This window comes from Diadema setosum, chromosome 1 (genome assembly GCF_964275005.1).
Source record: "Diadema setosum chromosome 1, eeDiaSeto1, whole genome shotgun sequence".
NCBI lineage: Eukaryota > Metazoa > Echinodermata > Echinoidea > Diadematoida > Diadematidae > Diadema > Diadema setosum.
In genome coordinates, this window is record NC_092685.1 from 10,077,803 (window position 1) to 10,102,065 (window position 24,263).

General features: G+C 39.5%; 1 protein-coding gene across 1 annotated transcript in view; it reads right to left on the reverse strand.

Annotated features, from left to right (window-relative positions):
* Nucleotides 1-24,263, reverse strand: part of LOC140235814 (tRNA (32-2'-O)-methyltransferase regulator THADA-like) — a 76,672-nt gene that overhangs the window by 20,194 nt on the left and 32,215 nt on the right. The window contains exons 27-32 of the mRNA XM_072315817.1: nucleotides 23,960-24,102; nucleotides 22,973-23,045; nucleotides 21,073-21,232; nucleotides 18,548-18,640; nucleotides 12,621-12,815; nucleotides 11,078-11,188 (exon numbers count right to left, since the gene is read on the reverse strand). Of these exons, the coding sequence (XP_072171918.1) occupies nucleotides 11,078-11,188; nucleotides 12,621-12,815; nucleotides 18,548-18,640; nucleotides 21,073-21,232; nucleotides 22,973-23,045; nucleotides 23,960-24,102 (775 nt within the window). The remainder of the gene's footprint in view (nucleotides 1-11,077; nucleotides 11,189-12,620; nucleotides 12,816-18,547; nucleotides 18,641-21,072; nucleotides 21,233-22,972; nucleotides 23,046-23,959; nucleotides 24,103-24,263) is intronic.

Consider the following 24,263-nt stretch of genomic DNA (forward strand, 5'->3'; position numbering starts at 1 on the left):
TTTACTTGGCAATCCAAAACCACAAGCAGAATATTCACCATCAATCATTTTTCACTTAACACAGAATGACATCTTGCAGTTGTACATCACAAAAATCTGTACCACTAATTTGACACACTTACAGACAGTGTAGAGTTTTGTTGTTATATTCTGGCCTCTTATCAAAATACACTGACCAGTTTAGAGAACATGCAACCTTGGAACTTGCCTCATGAGTTCATGTCATTTCAAATATGTCTTTGTAATTAAGAATGAAAAAAATAACTCCGCAGGGTTTACCAACAAAGTAAAATGCATAACATGCTTCGCTAATGACTGAGAAGTATTAATGTCAAATTAAGGCCCGGTGCCATTGCACTTACAGATGCAAAGAGGATGTAAAACGTAAAAAAAATCTTGCCATCCGTTGGAAAACGCTACGCATCCACTGTGTATTCATCGCATACATGTTTCATACGCTCTATCCATCGAGCATCCGTCCACTGCGATTTCATCCGCGCAAAAAGTTTTAAGCTGCTTAAAACTTTTAGAACGGATGAACTTTCTGCCATGTACAATGTAAATCCGCGACATACGAGCGACAAACGTTGTATGTCCGTTATCATCCCTTAAACGTCCTCTGTATTCTCTCTGCATCCTCTGGGCATTCTCGCAACTCACATCCACTGCAGCTGAAAACGGAAAGAGGGAGGAAAGATATGGTACATGGAATGTCTATACATCATTAATAGCACGGAAATAGAAAGGATGTAAGCGTATGCATCTCATATATAAAGTATCTAGAATGGACAAGGCATTTGTTTCTGTTAGGCGTAAGTGATGCATCCGCTTCATCCGCTCTGCATCCGCTCTTTCCACTATGTGTCCATTTCGCAATTATCTCCGGTTACCCCTTCGGAGCTGTCATCCCCTTCCATCCGTTTTCATCCGCTAGGCTTCCGATGAACATCCGTTTAACATCCCCGCTACATACTACCCACATCCGTTCTTTTTCCGTTCTGTTTTCGCCAATTTTCGCCAATTCTGTCAATTTCTGGAGCGGATGAAAGCGGATGGAGCCATCCCCGAAATTTTGCTCGTCCCCTTTGTCCTTTCTGCATACGTTTTGTGTCCATCAGCCAGTGGGACCGGGCCTTTACATATATGAAGATAAACTTTAGTGGATTTCATAGAGAGGGGAGCAGGTTAATGGATTTGATAATCCCCCATATGCCAGCACAATATAATATGGGGCAGAATATGGTTGGTACACACACACGCAGCATCCCACTATGCCTCCAGTTTGTGTAAGTCAAAAATGACTGGTTTATAACCAGCGAAAAGAATTTCTGACTTAGCAGAGTAGCAGCACTGAACATTTCACACAACTTTAAAAACAAATCACTATATTTCTCCTTTCAAACTGAAAGTCAAATGCAGAAGGGAGTGTTTATTTGCTTTCTCATTGTTTTCTAATGACATTAACAATATCAGGTGAAGTTTTATAATCACTGTTTGGCAAGTCACCTATGCTTTAAGCCAATGTATGGATAGTTTCTAGAAAGTTCAACACACAGGAAACCATCACAACTGTAGATGATAAAACTGCTTTAAACTGAGAGTAGAACTTTGATCTCCAAGGATATAGGCCTATATATACAGATGAAAGAGAGGCAGACATATATTTAAATTGAAAATCCCTCTGTATTCAGTAAACCTGTTTAAGGCCAGTTACAGGGCACTCCATGTCCCAAGTGCTGATAGTACATCCTGCTGTGCTAATACCAGCTACAGTTTGAAAATCACTCTAAAAGGAACAAATGAGCAATGAAAATTAGGGGTTTCAGGGGATGAACACTATACTAAGGCTTTCTGTAGCTCAGCAGGTAGAGCATCAGTCTAGCAATCCACAGTTCTCGGGTTCAAATCCTGTTGGAATTCATTCATTTCATTCATTAAAAGAAAGAAATGATGAAACTTATGATCTTTTTGTTTAAAATCCTTGAATGCAAGACCTTCCACCAAGATATGCTAGCTGACTTCATTCAGTTCTAACACAAGAAGTTAAAAAGTAAACTCATTTATAACTTCACATCAAAGCTGTGCTGGCTGATAGAAGCACAGTTTTGTTGTTGTTGTTGCTGATGTTTTATTTATTTTTTTCTATAAAAAAGAACAAGGGAGGCGATATTCTTAACATACATGTACATTGTAAAAAATGCATTCATATACTGTATCTTTTTCTTTTTCCAAAATGTGTCAGAAAGGCATTGGAAAGAGGTTAGACTGAAAAACAGTAAACACTCTGCAAAGTTAGAGAATATTTGATCTGAAAGTAACTCTCAACGTGAAAGAAAAAACTATCTTTTGTATGGACAGTGAGTCAAAACTATCAAAACAGAGATCGAGTTGAGCACTCCAACAGAAACTGCATGTTACTTGTTTGTTCAGGGACTAGGTTAATGTCACAGAGCACAGGAAAAAGTGGCTCCCTCTCCAGAAGATTCATATCTAAACTCCGCTCTGACTCCAATTCTGTCTGTCGGGGGACCGGGAAGGACTGGTCTGGGTACCACCTGTGTTCACTGAAAGCAAGCCAAGTTGTGCTGTGGCTAGCTGGCATTAGTCCCACCACCCCACTACCCCACCCCTGTCTCACCTCACGGCCTCTCGCGCAATCCTGTTGGATCAAGTTGAATGAACTCGCGCAACTCTAAAAATACAATATCATTCTGTGAACTAATCAGACACTTCTATCTCATGAATCACGAAGGGTTTTTCGCTCTTGATCCATTCATGGTCAGAATAGAGGAAAAGAAAGCTCTTATGATTTCATGTGGTGTGCAATAACTTTGGTCTGACATACTTCTTCTGAAGACTGAAGAAGAATTTAATACATTTTTTTTTTACTTTAAAGGGCATGCATTCAATGTGTAAGGTATTGATTTAAAGAGTTGTAATACTACAGAACTTGCAAATCTGCAGTATGACTTACATATGCACAGCTGAGGTACTGAGTCCATACTAAAGTTGGTGATGATGGAAATAATTTAAATTACATTTTAACGAGCATTAAATAGGGAAGAAAAAATAAGTACTTTCATATATCATTAAAACAAGTAAATCACAGGACTGAGATAAACGCTTCCTTGTAGAAATTTTACTATTTTCTCATAAACCTACCGGGAGAGTTTGAATATGAGAAGGCATGCTTGACACTCAAATGTCGTAACAGCGTCTGATGTGAACATCAGAAAGGGACAGTTGACGATTATGGTTTCACAATATTGTTTAAGCTGTTATTTCCACATACAGATATTTTTGGGAATGAGGAGGTCACTGACATTTTCGCGAGATGCTGTTTTTTTGTCAATTGATACTGAGGCTAATAAAATCGCACAATTTTCCTGGCGCATGGCGACATTTTCACATGTCGTTAAATTTGCGGTCTAACGGTGAGTTGCGAAATCTGCGAAAATGACCACAGCAGAAAATAACAGCTTATGCAGTAAGGGATGAAGGGAGCTAGTGTCAAAAATTTCACATTTTCATAAAATGGTCATATTGGTCGCAACTACATATCCCTATTAGATCAAATAACAATGTTATGAACTTACAATTCTCTCACTGACCTCCCCAAAAACCTTCCCTGATTTCTTAACTTGACATGAAATCAAAGATAATTCTGTTCTTTGAAACAATTTTAGAATTTTTAGTTCAAGCATAACCAATACACTTCCCTATTTCATACACAGCAGCCATTACTTCTTGTTGTTTTTTTTTCATTCAAAGAAGCGACATTATAGCCTGAAAATCCTATGCTTCAGTAAACTGTTATATCCCATAGTACTATATATGGTTTTTACACGAGATAGCATGTGGTTGCAAATGCAGAAGATGTCACAGCTGATAATTATATGAAATTATCTCCTCATCTGACAATAAAAAAAATATATATTTCTTTGTTTTTCTTGAAAAGTGTTACTGCAGGTATATGACAAGACTGTGTCAATATGCTGTTGTCACACATTTGATTTTCAAGCATTTCAAGGTGCCCAATACATTAACATACCACTTACAGAAATCTCTCCAGCATAACAGATCAAATAAAAGGAAAACATAGCAGAAGAAAAGAAAAGAAAAATAATGCAAGAGAGGCAAACTGACAAAAAAATCCAAAAGCCCATACAAAGAATGTGATAGTGTAAGAATCCAAAACCAAATCAAATCAAAATTTGATATAACAAATAAATCACTCTGTCATTCAAGGCCTTTGGAATACTCTTGAATATTCACTACACAAAACATCGGTGAACCTTATCAGTCTACTGATGGCTGTAAATAACGTGGACACTTCAGTCAGAGAATAAGGCACACGTACGTAGGATAAAATGTGGTCCATCTCTTACAAGCATGTGGGTGATGGTACAAATCGACAACCTGGCTACAACCTACGCACTGCAATTTGTATGACAATCCTATGAAGCTTGTTTAAGTATTCTGTGAAATAATTACGTGTCTACCAAGGTTGTCTTTCTTTACTTTTTTACAAAGTATGCATACGACCTTTACACTGGCAGAAACTGGTCATCAACTCTAATTAGATCTATCTTAAGTCCTTATCTCATTGTCTTTCCCTTTCCTTGATATGAGAAGATCACTCAAATTGCAACCAAAGGTCTGGACGAGTTGTTTTTCTTCCTCACTCTCTGTTTGCTAAGGTGGTTAGCGTAGGTGCATTTCGTCATTCATTTAGGGGTAATTACCAGAGCTTGGTGCCAAAACTGATTACGTCACCTACTATGTTTCCTCTGTAGTTCTCACAGCGGGTGACTCTTTCCTCTCTGTCCCTCTCTCCCTTAGCCCCTCTCCCTCCCCTCCCCTCCCCCTTCCCAAACTTTCCACTCCAGCCCTTCACAAACAAAACTGGAGCGGGCCATCAACAGCCATTGCACTTTTTCTGCGCTCTCAACCACCACAATTTGTGAGTCATCTTCCCTTTAAAATGCCGAGCGCTGGGATAAAATGCTGCACCTCGTGTTCCTCGCCAACTTCCTGATTCATTGTGATGCCCCCACCTTAGCAGGGAAACAAATGTGGCATATTTTGTCTGCGGGAGCAGCTGCTACGCTTTTGTTGCCACAACGTTGGCAAATGTTCTCCAGTTATCAGCAGTGATGGTGGAATGCTCGCTCTCTCTATTTCGATCTTCTCTTGCCCTATTTGTTTATCTAATATAATTTTGGGGGGCAAATCCCGATTTGCGTATGAATTCTCGCCACACCTGTCTGGAACAAGTGCCTGCTCACCGTTGATATATGGCCCGAAGTTGAAGATGCACACTGGCAGTCAGTGTCTTGTCATCACGGGGGATGAGCAATTGTTTGCGACGGGTAACAGGTACTTCCTCCGCACCCAAACTCTGCTCCTCAACCAAGTCAAGCAGATCATGGAGGGCTTTTTAAACTTATTTTTAGTCATGTCTTCATGAAGGCCTGGAGAGGAAGACCAATTACATGCACTTTTTCCTCTTGATTTCAACATGAACTCTGGGTTAAGGAGGGTTAGGTCTCCCCTTGTTTGCACCTTGTCTGAAGTAGAAACAGAATTGGCAAGTGAACCTCTACTCAAAGATCTTCCAGTCACAATCAATACAAGTCAATGTTACTACATGTCCCTTTGACCTTTAGGACAAATTGTGTCACAGTCTTTCTATCTTCTTTGACAAAGAAGCAACACTTTCAGCTGCTTCCAACCTTCCGTCGAGTCTTACCACTGATCTGAGGAGTATTATACTGTGCTTGCTACATATACTTCAAAAGTCCTGATGTAGGTTCTATCACAAAATTTTCTCACTTCATTTTGCTCTCTTTTTTGACTAAGGACCAAACTTCTCTTGACCACTTTATTGACCTACCAGTGAACACAAATATCTAATCCGCAATTCTCGCTGATCATCATGCCTGATATAACAACCATGAAAGAATCTTCTGTGCTGTTTTATGAATGAGGAGATGATGACTGCATGGGACGTTCACCGTCAGGAGAGCAGACCATCAGCCTAGGCTACTATGAGGCAGCATATGGGTAGATTGGAGCTGCATATCTTTACCTGAAAAAAGCATGCATGGCTTCCAAGTGCTTATATCACAGAGGAGAATAATTTTAATAAACATAACATTCAGAATTTATCAAAACTTGAATCACAGGAAAGTCAAAGTTTAATCACACAACATTCATGGTTTCCACATACTTGTTGACAAAAAAGTTTAATTTCAATTCTCATGCAGTGAAACTTTAGTTTTAATGTTCACTCAAGGAGTGATTTATGATACATGTCACCAGAGTTGAGACTTGAATCAAGTATTCATAAAAAAAAAAAAAACAGCCATAGCTCTATAATTGAATTCTGAGCAAACTCAGGCATACATCCTCATTTTGCTTTTTCTTTGCTGCAAATGAACTTAATTTGCAAATCAAACTACAACAGGTTATCCTGTGGAATTGCCAATTTTGAAAGATTTTAAAAACTTTATTTAAGCCAGCATACCAGCCAACAACATCCATTCATTGGATCATGAAGAAACAATAAATTACTTCTAGCATACTGATCTGGTTGATCAAACAAAAGCTGGCAAGACTGATCAAAAGTTATAATTGGCTTTTCGCTTGATTGCCATCTTGAACCTGCATTATGTCATACCATGAAGAGATAAGTGAAGCATAACTAAGGCTGTTGTTTCACAACAAAATTGTCTAAATCATTGAGAACAACGTGTTGACGACATTGCACCACCCTCGAAATGAACGACTTTTGTTACAAACAGCATTTTCGTTGACATGGCAGCAGTACCACGGTGCGCCTCCGGGTCAGTGTCATGGAGAACAATGAACACTACACATGCTCCACTTTACTAATCGACAGTTTCATCTCCTCAAGGCTATGGGAGAATACGTCATCTATTAGGGTCACCTTTAACGACTGGCAAGCAGACAGCAGGAAAGACAAAAAAAAAAAAAAAAAAATGAAGAGAGTCGGAGAGGGTGAAATGGGGCACAGGTGTTTGATTTATGACAGATGCCGTTTTTTGATATGACACCGCAGAGAGGGAGAAGGTAATGAGACTAAAGACAATCACCTATCCCTCGCAACCTTTCAGCAAAGGTGATGTGGAGTTCAGCAGGAGAAAGTTTACTCTTCTGATATTGTGTCTTTACACAGACAAGCAGCCCTCCAAAATCTCCACAGATACCAGAACTCCAAGAAGTTCCAGGTCAAACATGCAAAGTCTCTGCATATCAAGGCATAAATCGTTGCTGGGGTGACAAGAGCTTGTATCTCAAATTTTGGTGAAAATGACTTTTTTTCATAATGATGGTCAGATAATCAGTTAGGTGATGTCCTGTCCAAATCCTAACTGTCTTTATACCCAAAAAATGAAACCCCAACAGCATGTGAAAGGCTATTCCATTGGGGATTGTGCTTTGGCCGCCATGTTTTTTGGCTCTCCTGAACATTTGACATTTATATGAGGTCTTGTCGCCCCAGAGACGAAATGCTGTATTTTAATTTAATTTTTTCTTTCCATTCTAATGTGCTTAGAAACATCAGTATCAAGCGCTAAGTGTTATTCATTATCATTATTATTATAAATATGCAACTAAGCTCTGCGCAGATATACTTAAAATAAAGTTCTATCATTGTCAGCCTTGTCAAAGTACTTCTGCGATTTGCGAAAAAAAAAAGAAAAGATAATAATTTATGTGATTTTTTTTCTTTCCTGCAGATGCTAAAATATAGTATAACTTTTAACTGCATTTCCATTTTCATCATATGATTGAACTTCTCCAGTAAATGAGGCATCTCAACCTATTTCTTCTTCTTTTTTCTTCTCTTTTTGGCCTGGAAAATGCAGAATAAGAAATAGCAATCAGCATAAGAGATAAATCTATAGGCAGTGAGTACATAGATCATCCACTAAGGTAGGTATTCATTTTATGATGTCAAAACACATTTATGCTGGCAACAGTAAATTTTTGAACATTTCAACTCTAATGATGTTTCTCATTTAGATGCCTAATGATGAGCCTACTCCAATTACATGTTTGTTGTAATCATACTGTGTATGGCTGAAATACATCATGCACACATCTAGTGTTACTAATGGTGGGCAGATGAAGATAAACCCTGGGCAAAATTTGAGCCCTAAATAGATGACAATCGTAATATGTGCACATTGACTATTAATACAGCTTGACATCAGTTTACCAGCTTCACATTATCACCCTACTGCAACACCATCTTGACTGTCATTCATCAGCTAAATCGTCACTCAAGACTTCCATCTTTGTCTCTGATTGCTGCCTATCAAAACCACAGTGAAAGAGATTCATACATTACCCACAATCATATATGATATATGACTGGTTTTATTGTACCTGGAGGGCTTTGTGTTCTCTGCAAATTTAACTTTTCTTACCCTGTCTTTCACAAAATGTATGGCAGAGTTGTTTTGTATGTAAAAGGTGTATCTATCTGCATATATTTCAACCAAAACAAACAAAATAATCACTACATCCTCTGACAATGGATCGAGACAACACTGTCACAGTTGTGTACAAGATGACATATTCTTCAAAATTTTTCCATTATCAGTATATGAGCAGGTTATACCAGCTCTTCACAAGTGAAGATAGATCCTACCCTGTACAACCCTGTCAGTTCTGTCCGTCACTAGTCAGCTAAGGTAATGACAACAACATGTTCCAGTGAGGGAGAAAATTTCATGCTAGACATTATGTCCAAAAGTACTTTGAAGATGTAGATTGCTTTAGAAACATTGTATTTTAAACACACATATAAAGACAGCAACCTATAAAAGTGTATCTTGTATTCTGTTTTAAATGCTTCATGCAGTGATGCTGAAATCTGTGTCTTTTCAAATACTTATGGATAAAAAAAAGGAGGTTTGACCACAGATACATGCTGCAAATGTTCAAACACAGCATAAGGCTATGTGCATCTCAATATATCATACATCCATCTGATGTTGCGTGCGCCATGGTGCTTGTTACAGTTTGGGCAAAGATAACAGCAGGCAAGCAGCCAATATAGGCAGACTGAAATATGCAGGGTTTCTGGGAAGATTCTCCCCCATAGATGAATCACTTGGTGGCCACTGTGAACAGGTGGCCTGTGGAGACTCGTAGAGAGTCCTACACTACAACGCGTCAAGGTTGACAGTTCAAACAGAAATATACCAATCACACGTAAGATTGATGAAACTCAGTAAGCAAGCTGTATCAGACTTTGACTATCTTGTAGATGAGAAACACTCATGAAAAAGTGACACTTTTTTTGTCATTTTCACAGAAACAGCTAGAAGGCCTTTTGGACCTCCCACACATTCTTACCAATGAGATCAATATTCTGAACATCGGATGGCTACTTGATCGAAGTTTTGAGAAATGTGATGACACCAGAATACATCTGCAGATGAAAAACTTAGAAATTTGTGAAACTAAGAAATTGGAAGACTGTGGTAATGACGGTTCTGACATTTGTGTCGTCCACAGGTTTCCAAACAAGATAATTAGAGTGCACTTTTAGATGCGTATAAAGTGTGACCTCAAAACGCTAGCGCACATCAAACATGAGGACCCCAAGAGCCACCTCTGCAACTAGCTTGTCTCACAGGCAGATTGATTGTACTGCTGTCACTCTGTCAGTGTCAACAGACACATGAAAGCGAATGAAAAAGGTATCACACCACATTTGGTGGGCCCCCTATCTCTGCGGAAAGGGTTCAGGGAAAGTTCATAATATATTACAAGTGCAAATAAAGAGGGGGTGGTGGTTAGTGAGGAGAAAAAGCGTGGGGGTACGGGGGTGGAGGAGTTGAAACGCACAAGAAACGCTTTGTTGTAACTATTCATCAATTCGTGCTTATGTAGTAGTGACTGAGAGAAAATTGCTCTTGGTGTGTAATTTTCCATGATATAAAATAGTCTTCATAATAAAGTGCTTTCACCCGACTAAGACTTCCTCAAAACGTAAAGATTAAGACTTGGAAGCAATGGTTTTAGACACTAATCCTTGTCCGAAAAAAGTAGCACCTATTTGTAAGCCCTCTCCATTTTTGGCAAAGTATTCCAGATGATCTGACATTATAAACAGGTCGGAGGGAAATCTAAAGTTAAAGCATTGTGCACACAACAGGTGGAACTACAGTGTCTATGTTAAGCTATGCATCATGAATGGCAGTCCTGTGAAAGGAGTGTTAGTACTCTTTCTCAGTCAAGTTCTGACAAGAGTCAAGCGAAACACTTCCGTCGGGCAACACTTTGATCAGATTTTCAATGTCAGGTCTACTGCCACTCCTACCATGGACTGTCAACCTGTTCAGAAAATGTTGTTGACTAAAACAACAATCTGCATATTCAAAGTTGGTTGTTCCTCTTTGATGCAACTTTACTACTCATTTGCAATGCAGGCATGGTTTTGCCAACACTGCCTGCCAGGAATAAAAGGAATAGAACTAGAAAATGAAGACAACTACATCAAGAGTCATAACATCCTCAGTGAGTATTGAGTGTTTCCAAATGACTATCAACAACAGACGAAAAAAAAAAAAAAAGACCCTGTCTAAGTTAATTTGTGGGAGTGAAAGTAGGCCAAGATCACTCCGGGGGTCAGCATATGACACCCTCAGTGGTGGTTGAGGCATGGTTTCATTGTCAAACTGACGTGCTAGAGTTCTCCCACATCTCCACTTGTCATCGAATTTCCTTCGATTTCAACCTTCTTGCGTGACAGGCAATCCTGTTTGACATTTGGCTTCTTTCCTCGACATCTCCTACTGTCCCCGCAAACACCTACACCAAACTTAGACTCACCCAACTATAAAAGCTCTCTGGTGTTGCACTTCCCGCCAATTTACCTCCTGCTACTTAGCTTCTCTGAGCAGACAGCTGACGAAACCCGACTGAATGAAACAGGATGCCTAGATGTAAAACCACAAATTGAAGAGTCCAACAGATTGACAGCAATGCGCTGGATGGTAGATTGGCCATTGAGGTACCTTGGCCACTGAGGTACCTTGATGCTCCAGTTCCCTGTCTACACCAACGTGGATCTGAAAATGTTGCAGTGATTTCCTCTGAGCCTCAACATCAGACTGAATCCTGACCATGCACTGTTGAAGACTCCCTATGCACATCATTTGGCAATACTTTCGAGCTCTTTAAATCAATACCTCACACATTAAGTGCATGCCCTTTATGGAAAAATCACAAGCAGATCTCAAAGTGAATGTCCACAACTCGATTCAAATGAATGGAAAGGAATCATTTCAAAGTATTATGATTTCATAATGTAGTCAAATGTTGGTCAAACAGTTGTACATGTAAATTACATGAAGGGACAATGTCACAGCCTGACACATTGTTCTGCACATTTATCTTTTCTCTGCTTCCTTTTTTAAACAAATCCAAAAAGAAAATAAGATATCCTTGCATCAAACCATTCTACAGTTGTAATGATTTAGCAATAATTGCCCTAACAAAGGAGTCACTGCAGGTACTTAAAAATTCACAATATTTTCAAGAACAGACCAATATGAGAGTTGTAGTCTGATGACATCATGACCTCATCTAATTTGCATACATAATCATGACCAATACGACTGTTTCGTGAAAATATTAAAAGATTATTGGAACGAGACTTTCGATCTTCTGTTAATTCGTATTTCATATCTTTAACAAGGTCAACTTGAAAATGAAAAAGAGTTTCAAAAATGCTCTTGGGGTCCAGAGGGAGTCAGCAGAAATTATATTCATTGCGGCCAGCAAGTGATTGGGTTTGAAGAAAACTCCTTCTATCAATACATGTTCTCACCGAGACACCTAAATTGGAAATCCAGTGTTCCAAGGTCACTTTGTCACCTTACTTGGTGGTCTCTCACTAGATCACCGAATGTGTGTATGTGCATATTGTACCTGAGAGTGCTTCCTTCTCTCTTCATTTGCAGAGCTACAGATCGAACATTGCCATCTGTCCATATTAGTGCTATCACATCATATCCCACTCAAACACACACACACACACACACACATAAACATCCAAACCACACAAAGCAGACATCATGACATACGGCCTACCCCCAGGCATTCAAAACTGCACATGGAGGACAAGAACTACCCGGTATGCGGAAAGTTACTAAAACTTTGTCAGAGAGAGTGCGCAGCATAAAGGTGGTAAAGTCACTACTCAGTCATGATGCCAGTATGCTGGAGCTTTACTTCACAGGAGAATACTCTAGTACAGCACAATATAAGATGACACATTATGTGATAGAAGGATTTAAGAGTAAGTATATTGAGGGCTTGATCATACAAAGCAGTTATGGTAAGTAGTGATACTCAGGGTGGAATATCAGAATACACCACATACAATTTGCCTGATACTGCCAAATCAACTATCTATGAAAATCCCTGGCAAAAGTTTGCTGTTTAAGGTGTGATGCTGTACGTATAGTCAAACAATATTTTGCTCAACTTGTTGTTGTTGTTGATTGTTGTTCATGTTTCCTCTTGATGAAAGAAATTATTGGCAGAATGTAGTTGACAAACAAATTGAGCACTTGCATTGATCTGTTCCTCCTCTTTGCCCGTCATCTCATTTGGAGCAGAAGACTCGTCCTTCTCCACACCTTCTGTTGCCCATCGGTGAAGCAGCTTAATGCAGTCAATAATGGTATCCACAGGGGAGAGTAGGGTGAGGAGATATGGAGCCACATACAGCAGCAGGCAGGGGTGTAAATCCCATGCCAGAAGGTCTGATACCAGCATAAATTGTAGGGAAATGATGAATGATGCACATTAAGAGAAAGAAGAGTAGCAGAAAAGATGACAATGAAAGCATATAGTACATCGTACCAATGAACTGTCTGGATAGTAAATTTAATATTAATCTAATCAAATGTAGCATTCAGATGTTGATGATTTGAACATTGGCAACAACTTTGTCTGCACTTTACACACTTGACGAACTATGAGTTAGCACATGTTCTACATTTTGTCCACTGAATTGCTTCTCAGCACTCAAATCTAAAACACACTTGATGTACTACTATCAAAATCCAAGTTTCTCAGAAATTTATCAAGGTGAAATCGTGGAGAGTGACATTAATGTTCCAATCAACACATCAAGTCTGTGGAATTCTATTTCACTGTGAGACATGCAAGTCTGTGCATTGTTGGTTACTGTACACATGAACAGTCTATTGTCAGCAGAAACCCACAGAAAGTAGCTTTGTCCTTTTTTTCTTTTAATGAACTCAACCAACTAAATGCAGCTCTTGATTTGACAAATCACTGCTTTTGCTCATTTGTGCACAAGAGACCATAAATGCAGCAGTGTGTGTGACATATGAAGAGTTACTCCTTGAAGGTAAAAGCAACATGTCTTTAGAGTCCCTTACCCTTAAAAATTGTCACTGTAAAATCTTCAGCACAGAGAAGATGTTCTCTCAGCTCAAACAGAACAATACATACTATCTCTAAATGTGCAAGCCTTTACTGCTGTCTCCTTACCTGGCAGGCTACAATGCTCCCAGCATAGCATGATCCGGAAGACAGCTTCAAAAGGCTCCAGAAGTGCCTTGGTGGTTACCATGACAACACTGCTCTCCTGTAGACCCAGTAGCACAGGCCAGTCACATGACAGCTGCTCCATAGTGCTCTGGTGAACACAGCCAAAGTGAAAGTCAACCCACGGAAATGACGCAAATTGGTAAAAATGATACAGATTTGATTGGGAGAGCAACAAAAAACAACAACAACAACTCACAAACAAACCCTGACACACACAAAAATAGCACTGTAGTAAACTGGATGATTTGCAAGATCTACCTTTGACAATCAGAACTAGGTTTCTTGTCTGGCAGGAATTGTCTTTATTATGCACATACAGAGACACACACACACACACACACACAAACATGAAATATTAACATATTTCTATCTCTCTCGTGTCTTCTTGATATATACAAGGTTGAGTAATGCCACTACTGACTTACTAGATGACAAGACCAATCCCCCAACTTACTACACATGCTAAGATTCACTGAAAAGTAAGTTTGACCACGAGGATGAGACACTGACGTGGCCCTATGATGAATGAATAGCCTTTGACCGATAGCCACATGGACATTCTCCTACTTTCCACATACTTTAACTGTTGAGGACCGGCTGATTTTGCTACAACATGCATATCCCATAGACACTTGCTGGAGTAAACTCAGGACTCATCCTAAACAGGTTAAAGAAAGTGAAAACTACGAACACATGACTCAAAAAGTGGCAGGCCTTTCACCATGCATATGTTCCTACATGGTTGAGGGAGGGCATGTGGGTAAAATAAGCTGCTAGCATCAAACATATAAGAGCATCAGTTCCGTAAATGGAAACACTCTTCAAACCAATTTTTTATCTTATGAAAATCCCAAAGAACCTGCAGACCAGATCAAGTTAATCTGTAGTGTCACATAAACATGAAAATCACAGGCTTTGGTGAGAAGCAAAGAGTTCCAAGTCCTTTACTCGTTGAGTTAAAAAATACTAAAAAAACAAAACAATAATAAAAACAAAACACCAACCAGATAAATGCAGTTAAGTCAGACTCATCCTACTGGGATGGATTGGGTTTTTTTTATCATTGCATGCCTCAATACTCCAAGCATACTTGTATGATAATGTGCAATTTTCATGCAAAAGCCTTGCACTATTTATGAAAATATTACAACATTTACAGCTATAGAAGCAGAGTGGGATCAATGCCAGACCAATACATTCTGCACTGTGGAGATGAAATTTTTCAATGGCCATTTCCTTCCTGTTTCCTGCAAGAACACTGAGAATTCAACCTTGACAATGTAAACACGAGCAGTCGCACAGCATTAGATTATTTGATTTGATTCCAAATGTTTGGAAAAGTATTCATTAAAATACAGAAAGGAGAACCGCACACATATTGATTTTTACTTATACCCGGCGCTGCAAAAACGCTTTATTCAGATTTACATTACATACAGCAGGGCTCGACATTAGCAGGGGACTGATAGCCCTGAGCCACTAAAAATTGATTTCAGGCAACCAAATTCTCCAAAAGGTTGTTTGCTGGCCCGATTGGGCAACTAAGATTCAAACTGACTCATTATGTTTCCTTGTATTTTGGGCCAATACATTTCTTTTTCGGCCACCAAAATTTCAAATGTAAGATTTTAATGGCCCTGACAGGTCACCGGAGAAAATAGTGTCGAGCACTGCAAATACAATATGATGTCCACAACGACTGTAAAGCAGAAGTGAATAATGATGAATATCAAGCGAGAGTCAAATGAAACATTGGTTTTGTTCATACCTCATCTATATGATCACTTGTGGTGATGTCCAGCATGACATGATCCAGCAAACTTTCAATGTTCTCCACCTCCCTTAAGCCTTGGAAAACGTCTGAGAGGAGATACAAAGGATCACATATAATCTTCTAAAAGCTGATTACAGTTGAACCTCTATTATCCGGCCTCCCTTTATCCGGATCTCTCTATTATCCGGATGCAATCTCGCCGTGATTTTGCCCAACTCCTTGAGAACTCCTACACAAACACACATGAATTACATATTACTTCCAACATGATTAACATACATTACATCAAATTTCCTTCCAAATTGCTTACCCTCAGACATTTTACCATCCCCAAACATCCCCAAATGTAACAATGAAAAGGTTGCAGTATACACATTACTACATGTGGTACTACAATGGGCTACATCAGTACATGTGTATGTATGTACATGTATAAAGCATTGAGTCTCCCGTATCCGGCCAAATCCCTTATCCGGATGAGCCCCGGTCCCGACTTGTCCGGATACGAGAGGTTCAAGTGTATATATAGGAGCCCTCACAGACATTCATGAACACATCTAGTAATCACAAAATTTGCATTCATATTTTCATTGATTTTTCACTTAATCAGTCTACAAAACTTGCGATGCAAGGCACAGCAAAATAGAGTATGAATATTGTAATTCATATACACAACTGGCACAGATAGATAATGACACTCAACTTGCAGATGTCCAGTCTGTTACAAGAAAGTACCAAGTTAGTGTGAATGTTTAATATAATATGGACTGGCCTTGAGGGGGATACGACATTTATTGCCTGAACTAGAATTGTATTGCCCGAGTCGAAGACGAGGGCAATACAATTCTAGTAAGGGCAATTAATGTCGTATCCCCCGAAAATAGACAGTCCATATCATTATTATTACCCATTTCAAGCATCTTGAGCAGCAAAATAAATCATTACAATGTAAATTTCAACAATTTTCCACTCGGTACCAGCTCTCTACACCTCTACACCACACTGCGCGCTGCATCCCTATACACAGCTCAGGTACGCGGCGCGCGTATAACAGCTAACTCACACAGGCGCAGGGATCGTCTCTTATTTCTACGTGTTAACCTATGGGAATTTGCCTTCTGTCGCGAAACTCGGGGTATGCGGCGTGCGTAGAAACAGCAAGGCTCACACAGTAACAGCGATCATCGTAGTTTTACGTGTTAACCTATGGGAATTTGCCCTTCGTCGCAAGACCACTCAGCGAGAAACTGTACTGTCATCAACAGCAAATTTTCCTCACTAGGAGCTCAAGTGGCCGGATGCTATATTCGCCTCGCTTTTAACACGCAAATCCCATAGGCGTTATTCAAAGCGGGGAATATGGAAAATTGCTCCTCTTCTCCCTGCTGGCGCATAATTCTACACGTATTACACAAGGGGAATACAATTTCGAAGAACCACAGCTCAGATGCCTGATAAGGGTAATAATACTTAATACTCCCCTACCACTTTATCTGGGGCAAATCTGAATTGACTTTGCATGCCAAATCAAAAGATTGCATTAAAGAATATCGCCCATCGACGGATTCATGCTGCTTTTAGTCGGTAACCTGTGACTATAATATTACTGAGTTGTCATAAGTTCACTTGGTGCAGTTTCAGGCACTGCCACACTTGCATGGAAATAAAAGGGTATCTTCATTGAGTGGTTGAAGTGAAAACATAGTTCACATATGCCTAGCGTAAAGCCAAGTTTTGTTCTAAAATTTACACATATGCATAAGAACTGGGGGAAATGATGTTATAATGACACATTTCAGTTGGGCTAAGATGAAAATGCCAAATATTGACCAAAAAGGTTCGTGAGAAGTACTACAGTCTCAGAGCACACCTGATCATGGTTGCTGCATTTTTTTTTTAAATAACCCAATCAAATAATTGGGCCACAGCAGACTCCCTGATCTTCAGCACTGCTGTAAAATGAATGCAGCTTTTTAAACACACAATGGCTGGGGCATGGTCAATCATCACCTAACATTCTACCTGCCATCTACTGAATGGGGAGGGCACTTTCATGCATATGATCGAAATCATGTTACGCTTTTGATCTCACAATACTCCAAAACAAGTCCTTATCCTGGCAAACCCTGTCATCTAGACAAGTTTCTTGGTACACCCTTTTGATGTATTGCAAGCAAATTCCAAATGGTGGATGATTGATTTTGAGCCCTTCGGAGAACTATGTTTTAGTTTTAATTTAAACCAGACATTGCATATGAAAGGAGGAAGGAGCAAGTCTGGAGTGTGCAGTCAGCAGGGTTGCCGCCTATAGCTGAATGTTTCATGGGTAATTACCAAAAGTCTGTGGAAAAGACAACACTGCCTTTATGATAAGGTGCAGATGCAGGTAGAATCATGGTTTGGAAGCACCAGTAAGCTGTTGGTTTGGTTCCAGGCCATACACCATACATTCATGCTGGTAGTTGCACCTTGTCTTTAATTTGGAGCCAGAAAGGTCAAGACAGCCCCCCCCCCCCCCCCGCCATTTTCTCTGAGGGTATCATCACTTCCAATACAGGCAATAGAAATGCCCTCACACTATTGACTGCCAAAGCCATCGCCAAATCAGTCCCGCTCTCAAGGACATCACTTCCCTTCAGAATTGGCATTTTGGTGTATACAAAAGTCTGATAACTCGCTTTGTGCAGATTTAACAAACAGGATCTTTACATGTATTTGACAAAGGAAGCCATCTGTTTGATTAATATCTATATTTATCTCAGTTACTGGTATCTGCCATGAATTTCATTCAAGCTCTACACATGTAAGTGATGGGCAGACCTCAAACTAGGTGATAAAGTTTGATTTTGCTCTTTTGAGTGTAAACCAAGGTGTGAAGAGTCGTTCACTGTGTGATCACTACCAGTAATTTTGCTAAGCATAGTCACAGTAAAACCAAACAAGTGACACAATTCAAAAAGGGCAAATATAATCAATGATGAATACAGATTGCATGTAAGGAGAAACAACAGATACACAGATTACCTTCCTGTTACATTTACAAATAGATGAAGGAATACCATATGGTCACCCACACAAAGGCTTCTTGCCAAGACTTTTGTATCAATAAAACTTCCCTTTTCTAGGACTTAGCTCACTCACCCTGTTTGCTGTTTGCCCTGAGCTTAGCGTAGACTTCTGCTGATACTCTGGTCAGACATTGGACAGCTGCCCCCTGAACTCTGGGGTCATCATCTTGGAGAAGGTGTACAAGGACACCCAAAAGAGAGCAGCGCATGGAACCTGTGGAAGAAGTGGATCTCTTCCGTCATTTGCATATGTGTGCAATGTTAATGGCATATTTTTCTCTAAACATAACCTTTCCTTCCCCAATCAGTTTCACTTCCCCCAAGAATATCCCATTCATTTCCCAGAGAAAATTTCTGTAATACTCTACAGCCCACATTACCAGACAAGTCACATGACTGCCATGGTGAAATGAGTTAAGCTCTGCAGTCGGTGCCATTGTAACACGCTGTGATTAACTCTTTATGTGCCACGTTCGCACGTCTGACTCGGTCGACAGCATGCCAAGTTCGCATATTCTGCTCAAACACACAACCCGCCCAAACCAATCAATAAACCACCAAATGCCACAGTATAATGAAAGCGTTTCTCACGATTCCATTCCTGTGACACATAGTTGGCATTTAATGTGGTGATTGACTATCAAGTGATGTTCCCAACTGGATTTACAAGTTAATTCTACGTTTCCGTCACTGTTTTGTGTGAAAAGTCACACCTCTACAATTAGGTAGATTTGAAAAACAGAATGTTTTCCCAAAGCATGACTATGTTGCAGTCTCAGAATAATGTAGCACACAGAGGGTTTACACCATGGCACATCAAGAGTTAAGAACTTTCATTTGCCAGAAAAAATCCAACTCTATCTAATCTCACAAAAAAATTAACCCATTGAGGACGAGTCCCGAGTATACTCGGACAAGGGTCTATGGGAAATGCGTGTTGTAGCAAAATCAAACCGTCCTCAATGGGTTAAGAAATGTACAGAGCATATATATTGGTCCTTTGAGTCGGCCTAACTTCATATATAGATCAATCATTTCGATCAGTGACATATGCCAACACAGGTTACACTAAAATTCAGTCTATGTCTGTGCCACACTGCACATTTGAAGATATACAACACCCTGTAATATCCTCTATTTTTTCACCTGCCACAAGAATCCAAGCACTACCTTGCTATTAATACACAGAACGATGGCAGTAAGCCATGTACTGTATACGCCGTTATTTTTGCAAATCGACGCCGACGCTTACGTTAATGCTCTATTAAGAAAGCGCATGGAGACAATTTCGCGTGTTGTTAAATTCGCGACCCAACTGCAATTCGCGAAATTCGCGAAAATAACAGCGTATACAGTATATGAAATCAGGGAGGGGAGAATTACCCCATGGAGTCTCATGAGGTATTTCTGCTGCAGAGATATTATCCTCTCCTCATTAACTTAGCACCTCTGAATAGCACTGTGTATCTTACATTGGAGAAGGATTAAACAGAACTGGTAACATTTATTAAATCTGCATAAAGAAAAATTTACCAAAAAAAATCATCAATTTGAGACAGATATAAGAACTTCAATCTTCTAAAATGTGTTGCCAATTAAAAAAAAAAATAGATGTATTTAGGACATAAGTGCTGTTTGAAAATTCTACCAATGCAACAAAGAATTAGGGAATGAACATACATGGGCACCAATGAAAGATATTGTGAAATAAAAAGTTTTCGCATGTATGAAACTTTTGTGAATCTTGCAGGGAGCCAAGATTCACAGAAGTTAAGTGTACACGAAAGTGTTAGTCTACGCAATGCATTGAATGCCACTGGTGATTTGTGTAAGTTTCATGATGCAAATGTTTCCGGTTTTACAGTAGTTTTTAACTTTACCTCATGAAACACCAAAAATGAATAGTAAATATTGTAACAACAAAAAAAAAAAAAAAACAGTACCAACTAGAAAGTATCAGGACAATTACCCTCCGAGGTCAATTCCCCCCCCCCCCCCCCCCCCCCGGCTAAATACTAGTTAGTGATAGGATTAGTAAAGATTAGGGTTAGGGATAGGTTTAAAGGGACTGTACAGTACTGGTTGAGGTGGGGATTCATCTTGTAACGTTTTGCGAGATATTTAGAAACCACTCTATGAAATGTTAAAAACATACAATTCTAAGGGGAATCAAAAGTTTGTTTGATGAAAATTGGTTTTGAAATGACTGAGATATCCAAAAACAAGATGAAACAAAGAGATCCTAATAAAAGCCGTGGCCTGTCAATTTTATTAGAATCACTTTTTTGGATATCTCAGCCATTTCAAGACCAATCTTTATCAAATAAACATTGAATCCTTCTTGGAATTACATGCTCTTTCATATTTCATAAGAGGTTTCTCTTTATCTCACCAAGAAAATGTTATAAACCTGAAGATAAGTCTCAACCAAAACTATACGTTCCCTTTAAGGTTAGAATTTGAAATGGGGTTCGGATTAGGTTCAGGATTAGGATTGGGGTTAGGGTCAGAGAAAGAGTCTAGGGTAATCGTCAAGAGGGTAAATGTCCAGAGGCACTATATAAATGTGGTCTCTAGATCTCAACAGTTACGGCATACCTCTGTGCAGGACTGGTCCCTCCACCACGAGAGGCAGTGCCAGGTCAGCCAGGAGCTGTGCCACACTAAGTCTGAGCCATGAGCTTCTCTCTGTGTCACTACAGGACATCATGAGTTGTGTCCACTCCAACAGGACAGCTTGCTCTTCATCGGTGCCATCCTGTCACCCAAGCAATCAATCAAAATTTGCGCTAAAAATTGCTTCCTTTTCTTCTTTGAAAGGGGGCTTAAAATAACTCCTTGCATCAGATCATTCCAGTGTTGCATTAATTATACGCTAGAATGAATTGTTTCTAACGGGGAAGGAAATTCATTAAATCATTGATTACTAGAAATGTCGCTATGGCGACTGGTATGCCTCCGCCTTAATGCATGGTTCTCCTAATAAGTCTCTAGTACAATATCTTGACAATGTGTGATGAGTTTCACATAATTGGCAAAATATTAAAATGACAGGTTTGTCACAAATGTGTTGAATGTTCACTTTCCTTGAACTAGGTTTAATTGGATGGCTGGCTATACTGCCTAAGAGCGCAGGTATTTGGGGATTTGAGGATTTTTACTTCACTTTTGAACCTTTTTTTTATAAGTCTATGCATTGATTAAGGTATGGAGGAAAAAGTTTAATTTCACGATCAAATAGTAACATTTTTGCATTCTAACTTGGCCTTGACCCTGGAACTTTGACCCTATGACCCTAAAATTCCCAAGAGAATCACTGTCAGGTAGAACATGCATAGATATATGTACTAAGTTTCATGATGATACCTTGAGTCACTTTCGAGATATGGACCAGGAAATGAAATTTAGCATTTTCACTTGACCTTTGACCTTTGGGCAAGAAACTTCCAAGAGAATCTCTATTGGGTTATACATGTATATGATATCAAGTTTCAAGAAAAATCCGGCTAGTATTGCAATAAAATGGAGAAAAAATGAGATTATGAGAATTTGACCTTGACCTTTGACACATGACCTTCAACCCATGATCCCCACATTCCCTAGATAATCACTGCTAGTCAGTACATGCATACGTACTAAGTTCCATGAAGATAGCTTGAACCATTTCTAAGATATGGAGAAAAAAGTGAAATTTTAATATTTTCACTTGACCTCTGACCTTTGACCTCATGACTTGAAACTCTCTCTGGAGAATCTTTATTTGGTATTACATGTATACACGAAGTTTCCAGAAAAAAACCCTCCAGGCATTGCATAGATATGGGAAAAATAGTGAAGTTTTGAGCATTTGACCTTGACCTTTTGGCCTTTGACCTTGAGCATGTGCCCCCAAAAGTTGATAGGCACAACTTCGCCCACTCATGCATATACATACCAAGTCTCATAGGATACCTTAAACAGTTTTTTAGTTACGCTGTTCACAAAAATCACGGACGGAAGGACGGACGGATGGAAGGACGGACAGACCGAAGGACGGATGGACGAACGGACAACCGGAAAACATAATGCCTCCGGCGACACTTCGTGGCGGAGGCATAAAAATGGTACTTCCATCCTTTCTACAGTACAACAAAGCTATTGAAGGATTGAGTGAGGGCATCATCATCCAGTCTTATTGGCCTGAGTATTTGTGCCTGGCACCACACTTTCACTGAAATATGTGAAACCTTGGAATTTCTCAACATTATCACTGTAGGCCAAATACTGAAACACCTTTTCAACTTTACTCATTTCTATAAGTTTTGACTTCAGTCATTTCTATATCAAAGGTAAGGTGAACATAGAAAGGAGTTTCCCTTTAATACTGATCAATTTCTTATTCTCAGTCTTAAAATTTGTAAATGTACAAACATACATAATCATCCACTTAGTAGCTGACTGAAGGCGGAAGTGTACAAAACTTTGCTGCAGAATGTATCCACCAGACATGCATTCTTACCTGACCGCTGGCAGCTATTACTGGAGGCAGGAATGCTCCACTCAGGGATACAGCAGCAGACACAATCTCCTCCCTGGAAACCATCAAAACACAGTAAGCCATTAAATTGAGCCGTAAGGGGTCTTCATGTAAATCTTTGCTGTAGATAAATTTACCCTTGATCCAGCCTTCTTGCTGTGCCCCTCGAAGGTAACAGATTACACTAAATTGTATATGCACCTCTTAGATTCTCAACCCATGGATAGTCATCATTCTCTATCATTACAGGTAGCTACATAAAATACATTTTACCTGTATGGCTGAATAGAGAGGAGAGAACAATTGATGTTTGACATTTAGTATTCTGGCACTCTGCATTCACCATCCCCTTGATAGGAATCCTGCCTAGTATGATCATGCATCTTGAAGAAAGTAAGTTAAGGGCTGATTCTTCTCTGACAGCCCAGTGTGGCACTCCCTCTGAATCTGCCCTGAATCTGGAAACTGGCAACAATCTACAAACACAGGTACATCTATGATGTACTACTTGATCTGGAGAAAATGCTTTTATTATCAATGTTTTGAATCTTCAGGGCATTGTTTTGGAACCTTGCTTCTTGACCCTGATTTGGCACTTGAACAATTCACCCCCATTCCATCAAGAAATCCCATTAGGGGATCAATTAAGCCACCTCAGCCATTGTCACCAATAAATATTCTTTACTTCTACAAGTATCTAGATACAGTGCACTCCCGTTACAACAAACATGGTTATAACGAAATTTCGTTACAACGCAGTTAAACTTCTGTTCCCAAAATTGTCACCATTAAAGTCTATGGTACAAAATTTGCTTATAACGAACACTGTTATAGCAAAATTTTTGTCATAACAAAGTCTTTTTCGAAGTGTTTTAGACTAAATGTTTTAGACTCAAACTAAAATTTTGTTCACATTTGATTTAAAGGTGAAGTCCTCTTTAAACTGAAAGCTTGACATGGTCAAGGTACCTTTTTGTGTGGTTCTGGGCAAGGTGTAGGCATAGACGAATACAGCTGACAGGTTCCATCAACGTGGGACCAGAGGATGAGGTATCAGATGTGAATGGTTGATGGTGCATCATTGGGACGAGGGAGCGTAGTGCTTGACACAGCTTCAGCACATGAAATGAGAGATAGAAATAAGAGTCGCTCTGCATCAAACCAGGTAACAAGATACGAGATAACAGTTTTGAGCAAATGCTGTATAAAATCTTCATTAGCATCTTCTTTCTCTTACTTTCATACCTTCTTTCCTCCGTCTCCTTACCACCAT